Here is a 25,146-nt window from a genome sequence, read left to right as displayed (position 1 = left end):
CTTCTAACTAATCCCAGGGAAAAATCAGCTTCTACAACCCAATGGAAATCAGTGAAATAACACAGTTGATCAGTACTATATATGATCAGCCACTTGGATCTGAAATTCTTCTGAAGCAGGGCTGAAACTGCTCTGGCTTTGTTGTTGATGAGCTCACACTATTGAATTTTCAGTGACTTCATTTAAAATGCCAAGCTAAAGTCAGATTGCTGTGCTTTTCCTCTGCTTTGTATGATGCACCTGTCCTGAACCCTTTTGCAAGGCAGCTACGAGGTAATTAAAACTCTTCTTCAGGATTAAGTCCTGTTATCTTATTTTGACTTATGTTTGAGATAGTATCAATGGTTAGAATTTCAACAAACAGCTTGGTACCAAATCATATTAAACACTAATAATCAATTAATGTTTATATAATGTTAATCACAAGATCCTTTCCCCCACCCTACGCTGCTCTGTTCATTTTTGATATCGCGTCATATCTAAAACATCTGTGTGTGGTTTTTTTGTTTGTTCGGTTTTTAAGCAGTGCTGTGAGATGTGTAGGAGCGGAGAGAAAAAGTACTTGGCAATCTGGACTCAGTTCTCAGTCTGCCTAAGACTTTTTGTGAAATTGCAGTCTCTTAGGGGAGTGATAACACTCACTCTGAGCATGCTTCCTTTCATGTTGCTGATTTAGATAGTAATAAACAGCCCTTGTCCAAACAGCTTACAGTACGTATCTGGAAAATGTGACTGTAGTCATAGTTGAATTCTGGGTGTATTACAAGATTATAAATTAGTTAATATTTTCTTGGCACTGTAAAGCAAATAATGTCTATTCTTGTTTTTGTTTCCTACTAAATAAATAAGAAAAAGTAGTTTGCTTAGTTGGCATTTAGATTGAGATTAATTTTGGAAGCATAGCCTGCTTGCTGATGATCTATGGAATACTGGAAACACTAACAGTGGGATTATTAATTCACATCAGTACACGTGCCAGATAGTCCCTTTGACTACTGCAAATCTCTCTTTGTTTAGAGAAGTCAAGAGGTATTCTTTATTATAGCCTGTGATGTTCTCTTTGAGTTTGGTTTCGTTCATAGTTCTGTATCTGCTGGCTGCTTTGAAACCTGAGATTCTGCAATAAGTGCTCTTTCTTATTTGAAATTATATGTCATGACCTTTATATATTTACAAGACTACTGGGAAAATGGATGTTGAATTCTAAATTAATCATCAGCTGTTTCATCAAAACTGTTGCATAATCTCATAGAAAGATAATTGTAAGATAAGTTACTTGCTTTCAGAAGTCTTGTTTAAACTGATGGAATGACTTGGACCAAAATTTGATTGGGCCCTTTCGGTTTGACCTACTAGTCCTCTTCATTTCTATCTTCCTGGAACAAGAAAACTTTGGGTATTTTTGAGCTTTGCGTCTAATATCAAATTTGAGGAGAAAATGGGAGTAAAAAAGGTTGGCACAGTTTGTTGGTCATCTCATATTGATGTGGAAAATGCACACATTGTCTGTTTCTCTTCTCCTCCTCCTGTTAGCTATGTTATGATCAGGAATATCATGATCTAGCCTGTGGTCTTTCTCAAAAAGGCATTTTTCCTCCTCCATTTAACCTCCTACCTTTCTCTGACAATGGCTTTGTGTTTCTAACAATGTCTTCTGGTTGGGAGATTGGTAAATGTTTGATTGCTCAGCAGGCATCCTGTTAGAGCAGATTGCCTCCCAGACTGCTTTACCTGTTAGTGCTTTTCCTTGCCACAGACTCACTCTATGATAAAACAACCAAACCATTCACTGAACCTGTATTTCTAGCTTCAGAGCTTTACTGAAATTCTAGGCTTACAGCATCAGCTATGGTTAGCAACTGGTGAACACATCTATTTGTTCAAAAGAATTTACTAAACTTTACTTAAATACTTAGTGATTAAGTCGCATAAGAGTTTGGATAGGCTGTAATAGCTTTTGGCTTACTAAGCTTAGCTGCAGTTTTTTGGTCATGAGAGGAAACACTGTCCTCAGACTTTGGAAGTTACGTTTATTCTGCTAGTAGACTGTAGATTAACTAGTCCTTTCTTTTGTTGGATACCTCATTACTGACCACAGTGGTTTTTTAGATAAGTAATGGTAAGAACTGAATTAAATTTAAACCAGTTCATCAGCTTCTCTGACTTTATTATTATTATTATTATTTTGCCATGAAGAGTTACAATTAATTTCAAGAGATATTGTTGTACGAGGTTTACATCACAACAGAACTGCTCCAAGCCTTAGAGATACAGTTTAGAACAATTGCTTTCAACTACTTAAGTGGTGTTCTACTGCTCTGTGACTAATGTTCTGTCACTCATAGAGGTTCACCCTTTGCAAACACAAGATCTGTAAAGTAACCAGAATGCGAATGAGAAGTCTGTGATGATTCAGAATAGTGTGTTTAAAGAATAGTTCTAAAAAGGGAAGAGAGAAATGAAATGCTGTTCGATTACAGCAAGATATAAAATTTTAAATGAGCTGCTGAACTTCAAGATAAGGCATATCATCAAAATCTTTCTGGCAACATCTGTGAGAAGTATCAAAATATAAAAGTACTTGTGAAATCTAAAAATAAATAAATAAACAAACAAATAAATAAATAACCAACCTACCTTGGAAATGCATCAAATTGCCCATCTAATAAACTCAACAAAAAATTTCTCTTTAACTTCATATTGCCTGAAATAATTAGGAACACCTTTCTATTGTGCTTCCTTTTTAAGCTACGTAAACCTGTGCTATGGGTAGTACCTAGTAGGACCTTCTTAAGAGTCTAAATGGGAAACATAGTCATCTGTTTATGGAAAGAAGATTAGGACAGATCTGAGAATATAATTCTGCTTTGCAGGCTCATAATCTTGTATCCCATCAAAAGACAGTCCAACATGACCCGAGCTTGTGGGAATTAGAGAAGGGAACCCAGGCAAAGTGCACACTGACTTGTTACGCTTCCAGAAGACACCATGGGAGGATTCCTGTGGTTCTAAGGCACGCCAAGAAAAGAATAAACCAGGGAGTCTTCTCTCCTATTTGCATGAAGAACAGAGCATTGTCCCACTCGTTTGGCAACTACGAAGTGTGAAGCACAGAAGTTTTGTTTTCCAGAAGGGTCAGGGTTGAGGACTGCTTTCCCTGCAACATCTGCTTTGCAACACATCTTATTTTTGCCTTTTAGTTTAACTCACAGCTAAATTGGATGTAAATAAAATCAGGTGAGATGGACTGCTTTTCATCTAACTCTTATTTACCACACTATTATTAAACAGGGAAAAAAAAGGTGCAGTAATGACAGTGGTGTAAGCAAATGCCAAGCTTTAAAGAAATCAAACCTCTGACAGTTTAGACCAACTGTGATTTAACAAATCTGGTAAGCAGTGTAGTCCTTCACAAATAACTTTCACAAGTAACTGCAAAAAATGCTATTAAAGAAATGCTATAAACTAAACAGAGTAGCAAGAGCAGGCTATGTTATATAGCAAAGGGTGAATTAACACCTTCTTTCCAGGGAACCTAGCTACTGGCTTTTTGACTTGCAATCCTAACTGTTTCAGTAATTTAGTGTTTCTCTGGTAATAGTTCTGTGTAAAGTAGAGGTTAGGCAAGGAATGGCAACACGGGGGCCAGTGGATCGTTGGGGACAGCAATGCTGGGCATCATGGAAGGTTCCACTGGCAGGGAACAACAGGACAGGATCTTGCCAGTCAGTGCTCATCTCTGCTGTCTCTAAAGAAGCTGGGAAGGCCAAGGGGGCAGCTCCCATTTCAAAGCACCTGGCACCTTGGTGGGACTGGGGACATGCTCAGGCGCAGTGAGATACAGCTCTGGGATGGCTCACCCATGGGGCTGGGCCAAGGTCAGGCTACAACAGCCATGTACAGGGCTGTGGCAGAGCTGGAGACTGTAGAATCTCTGGGGCACCAAATGACAATCCCAGGCTGAAAAGTAATGGGGTCCTGTACCATGGGCAGGGCTTGAAGCAGAACCCAGGATCGAGGCCTTTACAGCTTGTTAGTGCCCTCAAGGCCCTGACAGGGTTAGAGGGAAAATAAGGAAAGTTTCAGAGCAAAAGGTACATATTTCCACCCAGATAAATTTCAGCTTCTGACTATGCACATGAAATGCACCTGTGAAAAGTACATGCACGGAGCTCTGCTAATTGCTACAGTAATGAATTAGTCTTACCATGACATGAAATGTCATGCTGGGGGTCTCAGGTTTCAGTGGGTTTCTGCTCTGCAGAATTCTCTACCCAAGCCAACAGGGGGTCGCTGATCCTCAGGCAGTGCACTGTATGGAGGAGCCAGGTTCCTGCAGCACAGAGATCTATGGGTGCCAGATGTGTAACAGGACAATTTATCCACTGTGAAATGTGGTCCCAGGAAGTATAACAGTGTAACAGTCATTTCATATACACAAAGCTACCGTCTGTGTCATGAATAATTCCCAACACCGCGCATCCATCTTTATGCTCTCATTATTTTAAAGACATTTTATGATGCTGATGGGATGGAAAAAAAAAATTAAAATGGTTTTGACAAGAAATAGACTTTTATACAAGATCATTCCCTCCCTTTCCAATTTTCTTTTTGTGCAGCAGCTGCTGTTGCCAGGCTGTCTTTGTTGCTATGGTCGTGTTCTGTGTGCCAGAATTTTATATTCATTCTTGAAGAGTCACCTGATTGAGTGGCTGTGCCACATAAGTTATCAGCTTCACTCATAAAGATAAAAGATACATCTGTCTGCTGATGTTATTTACCTATGACATCAATAAATTGATCAAATTAAATACAAACATATCTGTGGCCACCGGCCACAAGTTTATGGAAGTATTAATTTAACAGGTGAATTCTTATGGCAAATGAGTGACTTAAAAACATCTCAGCTATTACCTTTAGTAGGTTTCATTTTTTGACATGACAGTCATCTTCAAGGCAGATTCACTATATCTTGCCTTACATTTGTCTCTCAGTGGAAAGATTTGAGTTTTATTGTCTAAATAGATTGAAAGGTGCCTTTCTCAGAACGACTGTGTTTTTATCAGAGATACATTTAGGGTCGCATTTTATTTCTTTCTTTTCTGGAAAGTTGCTGTGTAGAAGTTAACGAACCTTCTCCCGCTGATAATTAAAGCATAATTTGGTCCAAATCAAATACAATAAGGATAATATACTTCTGTTGAAGATGAGTTTACCTTTAATCCCAAATCCTGCAAACACTGTCACTTACGTTTAACTCTCTGTACACCAGGTGCACCAGCATACTTAAGTGTCTTAAAGTCAGGGGCTACTGCTTCTTTTCAAAATGTAGATTTACACCAAGAAATTCAGGATAGCAAGTGGCATTGAGATATTCCAATTCCATTTATCTGATATCATGTTAAAAATATTTTAATGCACATCTCATATCACCTCATGATATAGTCTTTCAGGGTAGCTTTCTCTGTATCTTCATTTGACCTGACTTGGATCATCTGTTATGGTGCCTTTCTCTTACCTGCCAACATTCATTTGCACATCTGAACCTAAACATACTGTGTATTCAGCTTATTTCTCTGGAAGTTAGATTGTGATACACAAGGATTTTTTACACAAATGATGATTTTCAAGTATGCTTCATTCTAGTAACTTATTTACACAAGACAATCATTTTTCAGTCCAGGCTGTAAAACCAAAGGCTACATTTATAGTCCAGGCTACGAAACCAAACACATGCAGAAGTTAGCTCCTACAGCAATGCAAGACCAGAGTGTATCCCATCTGATAAGTACAGTTTTGAATAACTACCCGAATAATTTCACAGCCAAGTTTATTATGATTAGCAATATTAAACCATTTTAATTTCATAAAACTAGAAGGGGCTGAGGCAAGAAGAAACAGGATACAGGCATAACAAGCTTGGTATTTTGTGAGCCTTACTGTACATTTGGTGCCTGCTTCTTCCTTTGCCTGATGTAGAGCAATCACTTAATGATGATTGTAATCTTTATGGATCTAATGATCCTGCTGAGCATAGCCTGTTTCCATGTCACTGATGCCAAGCTTTGTGGAAAAGAAAGTTTCAATTTAGATGCACATAGAATTTAAGTGTTTGAAATACGTACTATGTACTAAAAAATGTATTCTTAGCTGGAGGAGAGGCTGATTAAGCAGCACTAATACCACAGAAGTTAGCTATCTGTGTTGAAACTGAATTCCCACTGATTTCACTGAGCCCAGGATTTCAGCAAACACTGAATATTAAGCACTTTCCAGCACTGTTGATTAGTAGGCAGTCACAGTGCCATTTCCTTTTGTGTTTCTTCCTCTTCTGAATGCAAAATCCATTAGATATCTGCCATATAGAAGGCATATTTTCCTTTGTCCAGATACAATGTTCTCTATCAGATTAGGACTGAAAAAAACACAAAATTACTCAAGTTTTTTTGTTTTTGAAATATCACATCCGAGTAAAACACCTTATACTCATTTATAGGGTGACCACCTACAAGGTCCTGCTAATGGCTCTGCGGTATCATCAGAAATCAAGTGGTATCATCATGAATTGTAACTGTTTTCTTCCTAACAGTTTAAAGAAGGGTATGTCAAGCAATGGTGTATTAAAGCGTTGTTGAGAAAACTGCCAGAGATGCCTCCACATCTTTCTAACAGCTGGTTTTACCAGACTGCTGTGAATACAAGCATTTAGGTGAGCACGGTCTTAGGTGATCATAATACTGTAGTATTTGTGCTCTTTGCTCTTATTTAAATATTTCATTTTAATTCATTTGTATAATATATTCCAGGATGAAAAGGCAGTTGTGAAAGCAGCACTGAAAAACTCTCTTCCTTACCCCCATCAAAATAGTGCAACCCTGTACCTATGCCAGTGCAGTCAAACCCTGGATTTGTTATTGTCTAAGTCATAGCAAATGAACGGGAAATATCACAGCAATGAATGAGCAGAGTTTTATCCTGACCCATACATGCACAGAAAGCTGATAAAACAACTGAGCAAATGGAGTAATTGGGCACGGAACATGTCTGTTGCCAGCAGAGACCATCATAAAGGTGTGGACTCAGATCACACTAAAGGCAATGAGAAGTTTCTTATTGAAGGGAAAAAAGTTGAAAGAGGCCCAGTATACATCAACAACTCAGTAACTAAGAACAAATCTGGAGTCCAACATGCCGCTGTTGTAGATTTCCAATTAAAACAAAAACAAACAAAAAAACAAACAGAAAGCAACAAACAAAACCAAAAAGCTTTCTCCCCATTTACAGAATATATACACTTCTACCTAGAAATTTTTTACATCATCATTCCTCTGAAACAAAACCAATTTTTCTCTGTACACATTCTTCGTACACTGTTTGCTTTGCCCATGGTAGAAGTTTAAACTTCTGCGCCAAAATCATAAGGGTCAACTGAAAACCTCTATAAAGAAATTTGAAATCTCTTATGCCATGTCATTTGATGCCTCCCATCTACTGTTGGGTGCACAAGGACCTGAAAAGACACAGGGTCATTTCTGGAGCATGTATGACTTTGTTCTTCAAAAATCTTCCCTTGAAGACACTGGACTTAGGATTTTGGTGGGTTAAAGGAGATGTTGCCATGGTTGTGTTTTTGTGTGCAGCATAACTGAACTGAATTAAGAAATTATGAGGAAGGCGCCTCGGTTTGTGAGAGCAAAAAGCTTCGGGAAAGCAATTTCACAAAAGACACGATGGGAATTGTATGCACCATTTTAGGAGTCTTTCCTCTTTTGCTGCCCCATTCACCACTTTGCAGCATAAGCACTGCCCTGCCATTACGCTTTTCATTCTGGAAAATCGTGCCACGACTGTTCCTTAAAATAGTGCCCAGCTTCCCTTGTGCTCACACCTTCTGGAGCCCGGTGTCGGCAGGAGGTACCACTCATCGTCCATTTCTCCTGCTGTCAGGATACACTCACCTCTGGTCCCTTGTCAGGTACGCTGGGACGTTAGTAGGAACCCACAGCCGCCTCTCCCGGAGCGGCTTTCTTCCCTGCGCTGCCACGCGTCTCCCTGTCGCCCTTCTGCGAGGCCAGCGTCCCTGTGTCAGCTCCGTCGGTCTCGGGGCCAAGGGTTGACGGCGTGCCACTCCCGCAGCGCACTTGAAGGCACGCAGCTGCCGGGCGCTAGAGGCCACAGAACGTCCCGCCCCGGGACCGCAGCCAGCCTAGGCCTCCGCCCGGGGCGCAGGCCCGGGCACTGCCAGGCGGAGGGCAGCGGCCGCCCGCTGCAGCCCTCAGGCCGGCCAGGCCGCGCTCCGCGGGCCGGCTCTGCCGGGTGACCCCCGCCGAGAGCGGCCCGAGGCGGCCTCAGACACCCCGCTGCGCCCCCGGCCCGGCCCAGCGGCGGCGCCGCTCCGTCCCGCTGTCGGCCGGCAGGTGGCGCCGCTGTGCCGCCGGCGCGGCACACTGACCTCGCGCAGGGGAACCTCGGGGGCCGAGCCAGGCGGAGGAGGGGCGGGCGGGGAGCGGGCAGCGCCGCTCGCGCCGTGCCCTGCCTGCGCGTGTGAGAGCGGGCGGGCGTGTGCGTGGCGGCGAGCGGCGGTATATAGGGGATGTGCCGCCGCATGGCTCGCCCTGGTCGCCGCCGCGCCGGGTCCCTCCTCGGGTGCCAGTGAAGCCTCTCGCTCTGCGGCTCGGCTGCCGCTCCTCTGCCCGCTCCAGACGCGCCGAGCGCGGCTCCCGGCCTCTCTCCCTCCCTCCCGGGGCGGCTTCCGGAGCCCCGCCGTCCCTCCCGAGGCGGCCGCCGTCTCCCGCGGCTTTTCCGCTCCGGGGCGGGCGTGTAAATGCGGTGCAGATGGCCGGGGCACAGCCAGGGGTGCACGCTTTGCAGCTCAAGCCCGTCTGCGTCTCCGACACGCTGAAGAAAGGCATCAAATTCGTCAAGTGGGACGATGTGAGTAGCTTCGTCGCTCTGGCCGAGCGGTCGGCCGCGGCGGCGGGTCCGCAGCGAGCACCGGGCGGGCGGGAGGCTCCGGTTCCTAGGGTCGGCGGCCGGGCCGGGCAGGTGGAGGTGGCCTGGTCCGGGCAGGCCGTCGCCCCGCGGGTCCGTGCCGCGCCGGGGGGCGCTGCTGGAGCGGCAGCCTCGTGCGCCCAAACTTTCTCCGAGCGCTGAAGTCTCGAGCGGTGCTCGCGCCGGCTCTTTTCGGGAGCGTCCTCCTCTCCCGCCTTGTGTTATTCTGAATGCTTTCCTTCTCTGTGGACGTAGTTGTTTCAGCCTGTTCTCTTTTTTTTCCACCATCTGGCCTGGTGGTGTTGCCCGGCTCTGGGCACGCTGTTTCTCAGGTCGATTGCTCCTGCCCCTCTCCTTTCTTGGTTAGTTGGGACGCAAGATCTGCCTCAAAATCGCCATCTGCTTTCTCCTTGCCACTTGCTTCTTCCCATCTCTTTTTTATTGCTTCACATAGAGCAACGTGGTTGTTGCTTTACCTTCAGTGGGGCAGCTGTTCTGCTTTCCTTTGTTGGCTGTGCCCGGGATGCTGACCCTTCCCTGGTCAGCTTTCTTTTTGCCAGGTCATGAAAGTAAGGGCCCTCTGAAGTGGAAAACAGACAGGATGGGTTCTTTGCTGGCTTTGCACTTGCAGTGTTGTGCCTCCAATATGAGGTTGGGTGTCTGTGTCCCAGCTGTGCACGGAGTGCGTGCCCAAAAGTCTGCCTCTGGGTATATAGAGACAGCAGCATTGGGAGGAAGAGGAGCAGATGGGAAGGTAGGCAGGCACACTGGACAGTTTGAATGTTGTGAGAACTGTAGAGGCTAATTTGAGGGATGTAGTACAGCTCTTGTGTTTTTTCCGTGTATTGGCTGCACTAAAGACATGTACAGCAGCAACTGGAGGGGCAACAGCACGAGAGAGAAGGAGCAGTGCATGTGTTTGACAGTTGTTCTTGTTCTGCTTTGTATTGAGGTTTTGCCATTGCTCTTGGTCAGTCCGGCAGCCAAATGTGTAAGCCTGACTTCTATAAACATGTGACAAACACTTTCAAGGAAGGAAAGAACATCAAAGAAGTGAACAAATTGTAGAGTGGAACTTTATTTTCAAGGGAAGGCTGATACCTTTCTAATAAACTCAGCCATCTGACCTTGTCCACGGTAATAAACAGTGCTTTGAAACAGGTTACAATTGTTGGGTATATAGATGGAAGTAAGCTTGAATGACTTGTCTGATAGTCAGGAAGATAGCCAGTTTTCCTTTGATTTTTTTTTTGTTAGTGTATAGACAAAATAACCTTAGCCTTTGCCGTTGTAGTTTTATTTTTGGTAAGCTACCAAGATGTTTACACAGATAAATGCAGAGGTCAAGTGAATGGTAATTTATGTCTCCAGACTGGGACTCTGACCAATTAGGCAACAGTTGAAATTATTTGTATGCGATTTCTAGAGCATCGTGCTGCGTATGTAGAATTGGCACAGAATGTCTGCTGTGCATGAAGAGCACCTCCTTCAAATTCTGTATGCTATAGGTTTAATGGAAGATGGTCTTCAGTTTTAAATGTCAGTGTTAGAGTAATAAATCAGGGCTAAAAGTCTGCCAACAAGTGTACCATTCAGGTTAAAGGTGATAGTGAACGACAGACGGATATCACCTGGAATGTGTTACTGAGGGAGTTCTGTTGTGTTGAGGGTGTGCTTTTATCAGCTAATTCAGGGAGCTTGTGGAAATCGATGTGTTTTAAGCCACACCTGTGTGATGCAGAACACTTGCATTAACTCGTTGTTGACCATGCAGTGTGTATGTATTCATGCTGCCCTCCCAGTCCTGTGTTTTTTTGCTGATTGTGTTTTTTTTCCTCTAGCAAAAGCATCACAAAATCAGACTTCAAGGGAAATTAATATCTTTCTGGTGTTCTGGCTATAAGAAGGCCTTTAGACCAATGCACATTTAGAGACTTTGGAAGTGTTTGTCACTGAGTAGCCAGTAACTACTTCAGAGTATTTGTTTTCTATCAAATGAATCCGCCTGTAGAATTTTCAAGAAGGATGATTGCTAATCTGAACCTCTGTGGTCTGTTTTGCAAGTACACATGCATAAGCTCTGAGTGAAACAATAGGCTGTAATGAGAAATAGTAAACTACAAAATGTAACAGTGAAATGAAATTGACCATAATGAATACTTCGGATCTGCTGTGCTGGGCTTATAAAATGGTGTCTAATAAACATCAGTGCATGTTTGCAGCTTCCAAGTAAAAATGGGAGTCCAATCCTTCTGCATTCCTGTTTTAGGCATACCCTTTTAGTACACCTTCTTGTTGTCTTGTATTGCAGATAGTTCTACGGGTTTTTCTTCACTTTTCATAAAGCAGAGATGTTTTTTTTGTCCATTCATGTGACTTGTACCAAGTTTCAGCCAGGAGCAAAATTTTTTCAGCTGATATAAATTAAAACAGTGCAAAATAGTGCTTTTGAAAAATGAGAATGCAGAAAGCATTTTAACCAGGGCATGAGAGGCGTGTAAGGAATTTCTTGGTGTATAGAGTAATAGTTGTTTTGTAACATCAGAACCACTCAGCTGTGGTTCTGATGTTATGAGTGTGTCCTCTCTAAAGAAGAGCAGGGAAGTGTGCTACAAACTCCATGGGAACCTCATCCAGTGCCTGCATCTCCTCCTGCCCTGCCCTCTCCCCCTTAGGCATGAAGATAGCTTCTCAAGGTTAAATACAGACAAGTGGAAGGCAGGCAGTTGAGGAACCTTGATACTCCGTTTCCTCTTCAGACCATTTTCATTTTCTGAATTATAAAAACATCAGAGAATTGAAGTTTTGGCTTTGTGATTCAAGTCACATTTTTGTGTGTTAGCACTGGCTATAATATCACTTGCATTCAGCCGTGTAATACCTGCTAGATTCTTCACAAATTCAATTCTGGGTCAGAATGCAAAGCACTAAGATCCGGCTGATGACTGTTAGCCTGTTACTTTGCTTTTCCTCACAGTGTTTCTCTTCTGATCTGTAACGGTCTTACAGTCAAGAAAGCAAATTTTAGAGCTACTGTTCTTGATATCTGGATTGGATTCACAAGGTACTGTAAAGAAACAGATGAAGTTTGAAATGGTGAAAGACAAAAGTGACTGGCTACGTAGGGCTTTTTGGGGATGCATGTGAGCGTGTGTCTGGCTTCTGGTACCAGTTTGCTGAGCTTCTTCAAATTGTGCTTCTTCATGCTGCCTTCATTTGAGATTTCGTAACCACTTCACCTTTACTACCATAAGGAGACAGTGAATTTCCTAAGTACTGGTCTGGTCCTTAAATAGATGTGCTCTGCTGTTCTTAGCAAGAAGGAGTTATGAGAGGGAGGGCTTGAAGAAGTGTGACTTGATACATTCAGCTATAGTGAAACCAGGGGTTATAATAGCTATTCCTGATGAGTTTTAATACGCTTTAAAATTAATAAATAAAAAAGCTGCCATTAAGTTTGTGGGTGAAGCTTTTCTGTAGGTGGCTGTATTTAATGTAGTTATGTTTCTAGCTGAGGAGATCAATGAAACCTGAGTATAAAGGACTTCTCAGAGCTGATCTGAATGAAGCCTGAAGGGGCTCAAACCTGCCTTGGCTGTGTCATCTTTTTGTCGTGGGAACAGGATGGGTATAACTGAGTTGACAAAGAGCTCAACAGCGCAGTTGAAGTGCGGTTTTCTAAATGCAGTAATTGGCATACTGAAGTAAGTGGATATGAAGGTGTATATTCAAAAATAGGTTTGTTTTTAGCTCTTGCTTAAAGGCTTTCTTATCTTCCCTGGTGATAATATGTACTTGACATAAAGAATTTGACTGGTTTATCTGTGACTTATGCTATTTAGTTCTAATTGCAAGTTAACTCTTATAGTAAGGTAATGTAACAATGCCTAAATTGAGAGGTGTGATTGACTTTGTTTCAAAGGAAATCTTTAGTTCCTGAAACAAAATTACTGATAGGTAGTATTGGTTAGTGGCTGCAACATCAGCTGTTGCAGTAAGAAGCAAAAAAAAAAACCCAAACTTGAAAGTTTAAAGGAGGTGTAATATCAAGTGTCATTGTTATGGAAAAGCTGAGAACAAACAGCAAGAGGAAAACTAGAAATTGTCAGGACTTGCAGATGTCATATAACTTCCCCCCCCCCCCCCCCCCTGTATTTCTTAACCCCAAGACAAGTCTCTCACTGCAGTATATTACGGAGAATGTGAAAAATAACAGCCATGTTCTCTGTATTTAAAACTAAAACAATAAACTGAAAAAGGTTTATTTTTTCTGAATGTTTTCAGCCTGGAGGGGAGAAGTAAGTAAACACTGCAGATTTTTCATTGGTTTTCTGTTCTTTGTTGCTCATCTTTGTGTAGTAAGCAAGTACTGGGTCTGTGCTATCTAAAATGTTTTACCTAAACGAATGGAAGTTGTGGTTTGGGTTGTTTATGACATGGGCAATTATCAGATTGTTTTAAAACTTCTTAATATTGAATGTTTCATGAAGAGGAAAGCATCTATCCTGCACAGTGAATACATGTGTACAAGTAGAAGATCTGGAGAAGCTTTCATGTGGTTTAAGCTGCAGATACAGTCTGTTATAGTAGAGTCAGAGCATTTGGAGTGTTGCTAAATGGTAAAGAAAGTGAAAACTGGAACACAGCTCTTATACATAAATGAGAATTCCATGTGAAAGAAGTTTTTAGTGGATTAAAATTGTCTTCTGCATGCATGCTGTATGTGTTCTTGGCTTTAATGTTTGAGTGCTTTAAACTTTTTTTTACTAAAAAAAGCTGTGGTGAAATAATCATTATGGAGTTTTTATGTATTATAAAGTAAATGCTTCATAAGCACCTCTTAATCTATTTTTGTAAGAACTATTAGATGACAAAATGTGTTCCCAATTGTACTGTTTTAGGTGAAAAAAATAGACCGACATTAAAAACTACTGATTTCTAATTTGTGATTAGATACCTTGGACCTAATTTTCAGACTGCATTGCATCATGCAGTCAGATGTTCAGAATGACTCCCCAGTGAGTTCAGATGAAATTGGGCTCAGCATCTCTAAAACTCAGATAATGAAACATGGAAACACAGTTCTTGTTTTCCCTCAAATCGGAGTACAGCATTTATGCCTATGGACTGTTTGGCTTAAATTGTTTACTCATCATCACATAAGAGCTGTCTGGCAGAGATAATATCGTCCCAGTTGGCACTTGGCTACCTACCTTTCTTTATTCCCTTCTTCTTGACTGCACAATTTGTAACGCCTACAATAAATAAGGACATATGGAAGTGACATGAAATAAGGCTGTAATTAGCCCAAGACTGCGGACACCTTGAGAATAGAGGTGGGGTTGTCTGCTTCTGTGAAAACAATCCTGCTTGAGGTAGCTCTTTTGAAACTGCAGGAAGTTAGTCTTAATTACCGGAGTGCTGGCTCCTGTCGTGCAGTGCCATCATCACAGTTGCTCCAGGGTTTAACTCTAATGGTGAAGAATATTTACTTATGTGTCCCTATTAGACAAGTGGTATTTCAATTTACAAGTCCTAACTTTCATTTTCTAGTTCTATATCCAGTCCTGCTTAATAACCAATTTTTATTTCCTGCCCTGCTTCCAACCTCCAGCTCTTATTTCACCTGCTTCAGCCTTCTGTTTTAGCAAGTTGTTGCTTTAGAAGGTAACCAGGGAGTGGGCAGTTTCTCCCTCTGTTGGTAGTTCAGCTGTCAGACTGAAGAAGGAAATTGTTGGGGTTAATAAGGCAGTGCTATCAACTCCACCTGTAGTATCATAAAGGTTGTCTGCTTTTTTTTAAAGATTTGGACTAAGTGTTTATAGGGAATGTTATCAGTATCTGCATGGTTTATTGAAACAGACCCATCTGACTTGTGATTGTGCAGTTGAGAAAGGTACATGCTGCATTTCATTTCCTTGTAAACTGCTTGTAGGATCCATTAGTAACTTATTTATAATGGGACTGATTAAATATTTGCATCACAGGTATGCTATTGACAGTCTCTGATCATTTTAACACTGCTTTGTGCTTGGCATAAAACATGGTGGCAATATTATGTACATCTGCCTTAGTACGTAGTGAATGATGTATAGGGAGTTGGTGGTCAGTAATATTAAAGTGGAGGTGGTGCAGTGAGACTATTGAGGTAGACTTCCAGTGGTTCTATCCATTTAAGGAATTTGCAGTGCCAGTCAGCATGAAATCAAGCCCTTGCTTGGCAGAAGCACCTGTGGGTGACATCTAAAAAACCTGAGATTTTGCAGTCATTTTCAGTGACTGTGGTGCTCTGCTTTTTCTCTTCTTATCGTATTTGATTCTTGCGTTGCTTACCTTTTTCTGCTTCTTATGTACTTGCACATGTCTCAAGAATCTGGGGATGTACAACACTTTATTTTTCTCTTTCTATTTTATTTTCATGTTCAGATCTGAATGGGTTAGGGAAGAAATTGACCTGTCCTCCATATCTGTTTGTCCTTCAAGGTGTTCCTCCTCAACCCTCTTTCTCTGTCTTTCTCAGCTTGAGAGGATGGAAGGCTGAGAGGTAGTGCAGATCACTTGTCTGTTAACCTCATCTGAAGAGCTGTATGTTTGGTAACTCATCAGGAGGGTGATGAGAGGTCAGCTTTTTGGGTGGGGTAATAAAATGAATGCACTTCAGGATGCAGGTGGATAAGCAGTGACATTTCTCTCCAGATAGTAGAATATTTTTTGTAAATAAATGTGCTGAACAATTGTCATTAGAAAGAAGTTTCTAATTTGAGACCCCGAAGCGCTCTTTTTCTTGAGTGTAAAGTATGTAAAGTTTACTTTCAATGTACTTTTTTGGTTGTTGCCTGGATTTGCCATCTCTGATTGCAAAGCAGCATAAAAACCACAGACATTTTCCATCTGACTAAGGGTGCTGTGTTCATGTGGTATGGGCAGCACAACTTGCAGGCCTGTCTCAAGGAGCTTATTTCCATTCTGTTTCCAGAACTGAGCAGTCTGGCTCCTAGTGGCAGGTACTTCAGAAGACTTAGCAGTTATCTTTTAGAATATATAAAGTATTCTGCGCATGTCTTTTATTGCTGCTGTTAACTGTGTGGAAGGCTTTCTAAGACTTATGTACACAGAGTCACATGTACAAAGTTATTCTTTGATCCTGTGTTTGTGTAGTGTGACAGAGTGAGGTTCTTGTGTTCATCAGTGTGTTAATTATGTTCTGCTTAATGTCAGAGTAGTGTGGGTAATTTAGAAAACAGATGTAATGTATGGCTGCTTTTTAAAATTTGCTTTTAATATTCAATCTTTCTGGAGCATGGTGGATCTTAAATTTAACTCAGCATTATCCTTATCTCGATGGGACTTCCTTTATGTCACCTCAAAGATGCTAAGGCTCCTTCCCCAACCCCCACTTTGAGTCTGATTATAGTTAAAACCTTACAGCCCACATCTAGGAAAGTATTACTTTGACAGCTATATCTCATCAGCTCAGACAAATCCAAACAGCTTTGGGGCTGAAGCAACTGATTTGAAATGATAAACCACCACAACTGATCAATCTTAGACATAATCTCTTCATGCCTGTCTGTTTCCCTTTGCTTCCTTCTACTTTTGTCTGTCCACTCTGGGTGTGAATGTCTTATGACATTGTGGAAGGACACTTAAGTCTTACTCTTTCCTTATTTTACATAGTTATGCATAGGCTGTGTGGAGTGTGAAACAGGGTATATGAACTAGGTTGGAAAAGGAGAGTTATCTCAGAACAGCGTCAGTGGTGCTGTGTGCACAGCCTTGATCCCAGCTGGGATGCAGCCCACAGCACTGACTGGGACAGCTGCACTTGTTCCCAGTCTCTGGAAGCTCATGTGGAGCCATGTGGGGTATTGCTGTACTGGGGCACAGTTAATCCCCAGTGCAGATCTCCCAGTGACAAAGAGGATTTGCACACTCACTTAGAAGTTTTCTTGCTGGTGTTAGAATTTGCTTTTTGTTTGTATTTTTCTTATGCTGAGAAAACAACTTCTCTGTTTCATAAATGCCCATTATTGAGAGTTCTACTCCATCACAAAGGACTGTACTGATAGCATGATATAGAAAAGTGTTATCTTTTTGCCTCAGAAATCACATCCGAAAAAACCAAACCAACCAAACAACAATAAAACCAAAATAAAAACAAAACTAAGCAAAACACGATTAAATGCATTTGATTTTTGTTTTGAATGTGTTAGAGCCTGTTTTTTGTGTTTTCTCAAAGGAATTTAGGCTGACTTCATCCACCTACTTCCAAAGCAGCATTATATGCTAAAGCTGTACAGTTCTGTCAACAGAAACATGTGTCCTGTTTAAGGAGGTATTTAGACAGGTTTCTGATGAACATATAGCTTAAGCTGTTCTACTGTCTCTTTTCTGTGTGTTCTCTGTAACTTTCTAGTTCAATGTAGCAGAAAGATAGGGGTCTCAAGACAGCAGTGTTTTTACATACGTCATGAAAATTGGTTAGGAGGGATCCTGCTAGGGTCAGGCTACATGGATTACAGTTACTAGGCGTTGGGGAATCCCAGTGGGTGAGAGATGTAATGAACACCCACTTGTGGGAATGGTTTCAGTTTGAGCCTGCACCCCCTGGGCCAGGTGCCAGTCAGAAGACATGTATGTAGGAAACCAGGCCTCCTTAATGTTAGCATTTACAAAGGTGCTTGTTAGCAAATGACTAAACTATGTATCTTACCATAGCAAACAGGTTTTAAGTTGCTCTGGGGGAAGCATATATATATACTTCCACTACTAAAACCATCAGTGTAGGATTGTATTTTTAAATAGTTATTGATGGAAGTCTTAACGTAGAGAAGTAGGTAATATTTTGGACTTTCTAGGCAAATTCAGACTTTAGATGTTAAATAAAGCTTGTAGACATTTAGCTTGGTCTATATATAAGTTAATTTGGATTCAGATAGGACTTCTGATAACTACAGTACTTCATTATATGAACTGTAGTTTGACAGTATGTTATGCCTGTTTAACTCTACTTCTAGCTTTTCTGGAATAACTCCATGTGTTGATAGGTTTGTAGTTACTTAATGCTGTCTGCTAATTAATGGAAATATGTTATGTCAGGAAAATGGTAATTAGGCAGGTGATGCTAAATCTTCTAGTGGCATCTTTCAAGGGATACCTTCAGGGTACTATTGTAATTCATTGACATGAGTGGCAAAGTAGCTAGTGCATGATTACGTGTTCTGTGTGCTGACGTGTTATTTATTTATTTTGTCCAGGACTCAACTGTTGTGACTCCAATTATACTCAGAACAGATCCACAGGGATTTTTCTTCTACTGGACAGATCAAAACAAGGTAAGAGGGAAATATTCCTGTTCCAAAATGGTTGTTTCTTGTTTCCAGTGGTGTGATGGGCAGGAGTTAGGAGGCTTTGCATGCGAGTTCTGACATAGTAGGTAGGCATTGCACCAGCCTATGTTTCTTTGCTCTTCTGGGGAGAAAATATGAACAGGCCTGTGACCCATCCTTAATGTGCATAACATGGAGAGAAGGGTGACATTCTGGAATTCTGCTGTGCACTGGTCATATGCAGCCATGTTAATGGTCTGGACAAATAGATGTGAAATATTTTTAGTTTACAGGCAAGGATCCATTAAGCATGCTGTTTTGTTTCATAGCTGTGATTTCTGTTTTGCTTTCCATACTCTGAGGATGTTGGCTGTGGTGCATAACAGGTCTTATACCCAAAGGCCGGAGCTCCCTCTGAGTTCTTCCTTGTGCCGTGCTGCTCCCTGGCCATGCCTGCTAAGACATGTCACTAAATTCTTACTAATCCTCACTGGACGCTTTCTTTTAAAAACATTCCAGCTTGCTTAGGCCACTATTGTGGCTGGGAAAGTTTTAGGAAGATTATGACTTGATTCATCTCTGCTTTACTCCACTTTCACATCTGTGTCACCCCTTGAAATCAGCAAAATCAGCACTGTTGTATTTCCAACTGTTGGAGACTATGAAGCAGCAGTGGCAGGGCTAAAGCATTGGTACCCCCAGGAACTGGGCGCAATTTCTTTCATAAAGATTGACTTACAATTGCAACAGTAATTTGGTATTGTTAGAGTGAAATACTGTATCACAACTTGAAACAAAGTAATTTTTCTGGAGGTGAATTTGAGTACTTAGGAAGTGCTTGTACTTGTTGCCTGTTGAAAACCTTGTGTGTTCGAGCTTTGGCCTTGTTTTGAAGCGTATGCCAAGATAACCAAATACATTGTTTTGCTATTCTTTCTGTGGGAACTCATTTTTTTCCACTGTGTATCTGTTTTTTACAAGTTCATGCTGGTTTTATGTATAGATACCAATGCATCAATTACTGGAGGAGGTAGAAACCATTGAATGTGCAGACTGTACAGTCAATACGCTGTTGTATTAGATGATGTTTATCTCATGCTTGCTTTTTAGAGGAGATGCAGTACAGTTTTGAGTCAGTGTATTTGGAAGTCATATTGTGGAGTTGCAATAAAAATCTTGCCTCAGTTTGTTTGTGCTTGTGCAAGGTAGTGCTGGTTAATAGCATGATCGTGCATTGACAGTCCAGTGTTGTTAAAATACTGCCCAAGGTGGGGAGTGAATTCCCAAAGAAGTTGAAGGATATGACTGATATATACCAACCCAGTAGCTCTACCAAAACACAGCACAATCTACTGACTTGTTCCTTCTCTTACATAAACTAATTTAAGTTGAAAAATAATGGCAAACTTTGTAGTAATAAATGGAAAACCGGAGTTGATTGGTGAGTTTATTTAACTTTTAATATGCTTGGCACTGAGACCTAGTTCAGTTTCCTACTGTTGTCTGTAAAAACAATGTCTTGAAGCCATTCTATGAAGAATAGCTATTTATAGAATTGTTTTTCTCATATTCATGAAAAAAATATTTAAAGTGCCCCAAGCATTTTTGTTTTAAAAGGTTGGGTATTTGTACAAGAGATGTTAAGTGTCAGTTTGATTTTTAAACTTGCAAATCAAGCCCCTGTGAAGGACGACAAAAGAATTTTTTTTTCTGGTTAATAATTCATGGCAAGCAGGTGAAGCTTGTTCCTACACCCCTTTATAACAGCAGCTAGTGAAAGAGGTTGATTATTTCTAGTGGGGTGCTGACACTGCAAGGACTGGGAAGGAAATGCTGCATTCTGCTGTTGCAGAAAATGGTTAGATTTACTGTGGAATTGCTAATATATTAAAAAAGGAGATTATATAGGAAGTTCTCTTCATTTCCTTCTTTGTGTAAGTGGTGATCCTATGATGACAGTGGAACCACTTAAGAAATAGTATCAGATAGTATCAGAAGAATAGAGCCTCTTTGTGATTGCATTTTTTTTACCTAGCTATTATTTTTGAAGCAGCTGGCTTTTGTCATAGCCAGGCCTGTTGCTTTCTGGATATGGATGGATTGGTTTATAGTGATAAACTGTAAGAAGAGTGCTTGTGAGCATAGATCTGACACATTTTCCTGGGCAATCTCCCCATACGGATGCGGAGATGAGGCAAGAGTGGCAGCTGTCTTTCCAGCCATTTTGTTGTCCATTTACCAGGCACTCAGCAAAGCAGTAAATTACTGCCTGAACAATGATGTGGCTTTTAAGTTGGAGATCTAGCTCCATTGGTTCTTGTTGCTTTGTCAGCAAAGTTATCTCAAAACAAATAAGCAAAAAAAAAAAACAAAACCCTCAAAATAGATATCAAGTATATAAAAGTTATTCTTCTTGTTACATTTTTATTTAGGGCACTTATGGTTGTACCTGTGCAACTTTCTCTAACTTCTTACTTGCTGTCTTTATGGTTTTCTTGTTTTCTCTCTGCAAAGAGCAAAATAATATGTGGTGTCTGATGTATAGCAGTGTATCTGGATAATCCTTTAGGTTGGGGAGGAGGAACCAAGCTCCTGATAAGGATTCACATTACTTTTTGTGCATAGGATGAATGCTAGCATTTCCCTTTCCACATCTGGCAACTTCAGGCAAAGCAAACAGTAAACTACCCAAGATTACTTCAGTGGAAGATATGCGTCCATCTGCTTTGCTTCTTTCCTTCATAGCTGTATGTGTTTTGACCATTTGAATATGTTTGGACTGGCGAAGATGTGTCCTGCCAAATACCCAGGCTCAGCTCAGCACTGCTACTTTGGGATATTAACATTTTTTGTAATAAAAAGTGACTGGTCCTATTTAAGTCATTTAAACAGAGAAATCAGTAAACAGTAGCTGACAATGCAAATGTATTTGTCTGATCACGTGCCACTTATCTTTGATATTTACGTGCTAGGCTCACCTTCACTACCTATCATAGTATGAACTCAGCTGCAGTGAAGATCTGCTAAGCAAGTTAATTGAAGCTCTGATATTATGATTTGGCAGGAGTGATGTGGTATCCTGCAGTTTGATGTGCTTAATGTGTTTACATACCTAAGTATATTTTGCTATTATCAGTAAAGATAATACTGAAGTGTCAATACCTAGCATTTTGCTGTATTTTACCTGATAATGAAGGAATTAAAAACTGTTCATTTTAAACAGATGGTAGGATAACTTCCTGGTTTCAATTCTGGTTTTCTTTAAGGTTTTTTTATGAATGTTCTGGAATATTTGCTTCGTCTGTATACAGAGTGCTGGCTGATTTTATAGTAGTTATTCTTTAAAACTGAAAAATTAATGTGACAAGCTAGTATCTTTTACGTACCTTATTGTTTCAGTAATGTTTCTTTTGACTGTAGGAAAACCAGACAATATTCATTGTGTTGTATTTTTATGACCCAAGTAAAATGCATTTCAATTCCTTGCTGCTACTTTAGAAAAAGAATGACACTTCTTTCATTGGTTCTTATTCACGAGTGTTGAAGGAAGATAAATTGGAACTCAACCAGGTGAAGAGAAAGTCTGCTGGAGTAAAAAAGGAGTAACAACAGAAAATGTTTCTCAGTAATTGAGAAGATGCTGGAGGTGTCTGGTGTGGTTAGGTTGTTAGCACAACTAGAGAAGGACAGTGATTCCTGTCTATATATCAGTGGATGAACAGGCAGAACAGGACCAGAAATACGTATTGTTGGCCACTTTGTGCATTTATTTTTTTGCATCCCGTAGCTGAAAGTTGTACAACGCAGTCAGATGGTTGCTAGAAGTTACCTATTGACTCTGCAGCTCTAATATTGCCTTAAAAAAGTGAGTAAATTGAGCAAAACAACTAATTGTTTTTGAGTTGGAACTCTTCAAGTTTTTAAAAGTCGTGGGCTCAGTGTACAATCCTCCCCTATCTTCATCTCACTAGCAAGTGTTGCCTTTTCCTGAAGTGTGAAGATGGTAACCCTTGCTGGCATGGTGGCACTTGTGAATTGTGGAGGCTGGAGGCCTCGTTGCATCCACATGAAATGAGAAGCTGCCTAACGGTGTCATGAAACCTGTCACAGGTACCCACTTTTGGGTAGTTGAGAACGATATCTAATCTGCCTTCCACAGTAGGTGGACAATGTCCTCATTTGCCCAACAGTATTTCTGTTGAGAAGCTGCCTTAAGTGCTGATGCAGTGCTTGGTAGGAAGGGATGTGTGGCTCAAGTTTTCCTCCTTCAGTGGTTGCAGTTAGTGATATCACCACCAAGCCAAATGGCTTAGCAGGAGGGAGTTCCTGCTGCAGAGAAGAATTAATGGTTCATGCTTTTACATCTCTTTGAGAGGTGGGATGATGAGTCCACAGTGGTGCAAAAGCACCTGCAGCTGTGTGTTTTTCCTGGCTCTGTCTTGCCAAGACTATCAGGTACAGAATATCTGAAGGCAGAGAGACTCAATCTTTGCATCTTCTTAGTCATGACACTGTTACAGTTTCAAGGGAGGGAGCAGGGTCTCTTTATTTTTTGCTGTCAGTGATGGAGCTGTTCATGTGTGTAAACATCACTGACAAAACTGGTACCAGTATGCTGTAGCTCAGCCACAGAATACGAGCTTGCTGCAAAAGCTTGTAGCAAAACTATCGTACCTTGAACCAGATCTTTCTCATTTCATGAGATTTCACAGTGTGATTCTATATATAATGGGAGAATAATTTTTTGGCCTCACAGGTCCTTTTTCCTCATGCATCCTGAAGTGTTTGTATCTTAGGGTCTGAAAACCTCATGTGGATGGCTGAGTGAACGTGTGAAGTAGAGACCTGGAGCTGTGCTCATGTGAGTAGGATTCTGTAGGCAAACACTCGGGCCTCTGCCTGTGTTTTGTGGTCATCTTGCTTGATAAGTTGAGCTGTGATGTTAGGAGCTGCTGTAATGGTGTGAAGGACTTGAGACCGGGGTGTCATGGCTTGAACATGCTACAGATGGTTTAGAAAATGACAGGCGAAGGTTAGCATCTGAATGTGAAATGGAAGATTATCTCTCCAAGGATGCTACTGCATGCTGAGGCAATGTTGAAGCCACTAGGCTGAGTGGTGTTGATGCTGGAAGGTGAAAGCTTACAGGTGAGCTTTTCCTCTATGGAAGATGCAGATGTGAAAGAAACAGAACAAAAATCAAATTGTCAATAGACAATCTAAGTAATCTGTGAGTTGTGGGCTCTAGCACTGGCTTGAAGTAGCTGAAGGCAAAGCATTCAAAGGTTGAGCTGCTAGTTCTGACTGCAACCAGAGTGGCAACCAGAAGAACGTGAGGAAATTGTTAGGGGATTGCCGTAGGAAAGTGAAATGGAAGGAAATATTTTATGGAGGTCAACTTCCCATCAGACTGATTTTATTTTTGAAAGGAAACATCTCTGCTTTCAAAACATGGAAATTGTTCAAGGCCCATTAGGGAAATGGTACTACATCAAACACAGAAGATCTCTAATCAGCATTTCCCACTACTAAATATCTCCTTCATTATTACAAAGAAGGCAGGAATAGAAAACAAGGCCTGGGTTTAATCCTCAAAGTAGCTCCAGTTTACAGTTTGTGAAATGAGGAGACTAAAGAATGTGAATAAGGGATGGTGACTGCAGGCAGTACACAACCTTCTGAAACTCAAATTTAGGCACTTTTAAATTCTTGGCACTGAGAACAATCCTAAGGCATTTTGTGGTATGCAAGGATATTAGCTTTGCTGTCCTACTAGGAGTGAATTGTGACTTTCCTTTTTGCAGTTAGATTCCATATTGTCTTCTGTTCAAATAGGTTGAGAGTAATGCAGTTGTACTTCTACTAAACATAAATGTTAAACATTTAAAAATGCACTTACTGGAAACTTGAGTATTTATGCAAGCAGCAGTTGTGATCTGGCTGGTGAAAACTGTGATTTCAATTTTCATTTCAAACACTTTGAAGGAATGTGGTGGCTAGTAGGTCCGTCAGTGAACGTATCCTAAAGTGGCATCTTTATTGGGTATCCATGTCTGGCTTTCAAATGCTTTGTGCCTGAAGTAGAAATTTTTGTACTACTCACACCTCTTGTAGTCGTAATACCATCTAATGTAGCAGTAGATACTTGGCCTTAACAAACAGCAGTGTATGTTACCAGATTCTGGCTGGGAGTCAGGAGGCCTGGTTACCTGTCATGGTTTGCTATAATTTGCAATGGAACTGCTTTGCCTCCTGTTCTGCAATGTGCTGATTTTGTCTATTAGAAAAAACCTTTGTAGTAGGTGAGAGTAACCTGTTACTGCTCATTTAGCCCATGATGTGGAGTGGTTCCAACCTACAACACTGCACCTTGCTCTTAGTTATGTTAATGTATGTGGGTTTTGTGGTAAGTGGAAAAAGTGGTTGGTAGAAAGTTCGTCTTCAGTCTTACTACTTCTCAATTGAAGTCTTTTGTGTTCATGTCTGCAGCTTGCATGTATATTTGGCTGGATTTCCACAGCATTTGCTTTGTTGACTGACCTATTATTAGCACAGTTCAAAAAATTGGCTTCTAGGACATGAGCTTGCCTGATTGTTGGGTGGACAGCTGATTTCCCAGAGTGCCTGTTTGCTTCTGTGCTGTAATGGAGCAAGCTCAGTCACTTCTGCTTCTTATCCTTTCTGTTTCGTACCTCAACTATGCTTTCCTTATTTTAATTATTATTCTCAGGCACTGCAGGAGTTAGTGCACTGAAAATAATGATCTTTAAAATATGTTCTGTCTCGGTAAACATGATCTTCCTCTGATAGTGTGTACTCTACTAGT

At 41.1% G+C, this 25,146-nt stretch overlaps 1 protein-coding gene across 4 annotated transcripts in view; it reads left to right on the top strand.

The window, feature by feature from the left end:
* The first annotated feature begins 8,617 nt into the window (after window positions 1–8,617).
* PLCB1 (phospholipase C beta 1) overlaps window positions 8,618–25,146 on the top strand; it is a 367,244-nt gene continuing 350,715 nt past the window's right edge. For 2 of the 4 annotated variants that reach the window (XM_065740515.1, XM_065739696.1), the window contains exons 1-2: window positions 8,622–8,934; window positions 18,249–18,326. In XM_065740515.1, coding sequence (XP_065596587.1) covers window positions 8,836–8,934; window positions 18,249–18,326 — 177 coding nt within the window. In that variant the 5' untranslated portion in view covers window positions 8,622–8,835. Of the gene's footprint in view, window positions 8,935–18,248; window positions 18,327–25,146 lie in introns of all 4 variants that reach the window. The other 2 variants (XM_065738851.1, XM_065738058.1) reach the window with 2 other exon arrangements.

Source organism: Cyrtonyx montezumae, unplaced genomic scaffold, assembly GCF_038088225.1.
Source record: "Cyrtonyx montezumae isolate F1298 unplaced genomic scaffold, pur_monq_1.0 scaffold_0, whole genome shotgun sequence".
NCBI lineage: Eukaryota > Metazoa > Chordata > Aves > Galliformes > Odontophoridae > Cyrtonyx > Cyrtonyx montezumae.
This window is presented reverse-complemented; position numbering and strand designations above follow the sequence as displayed.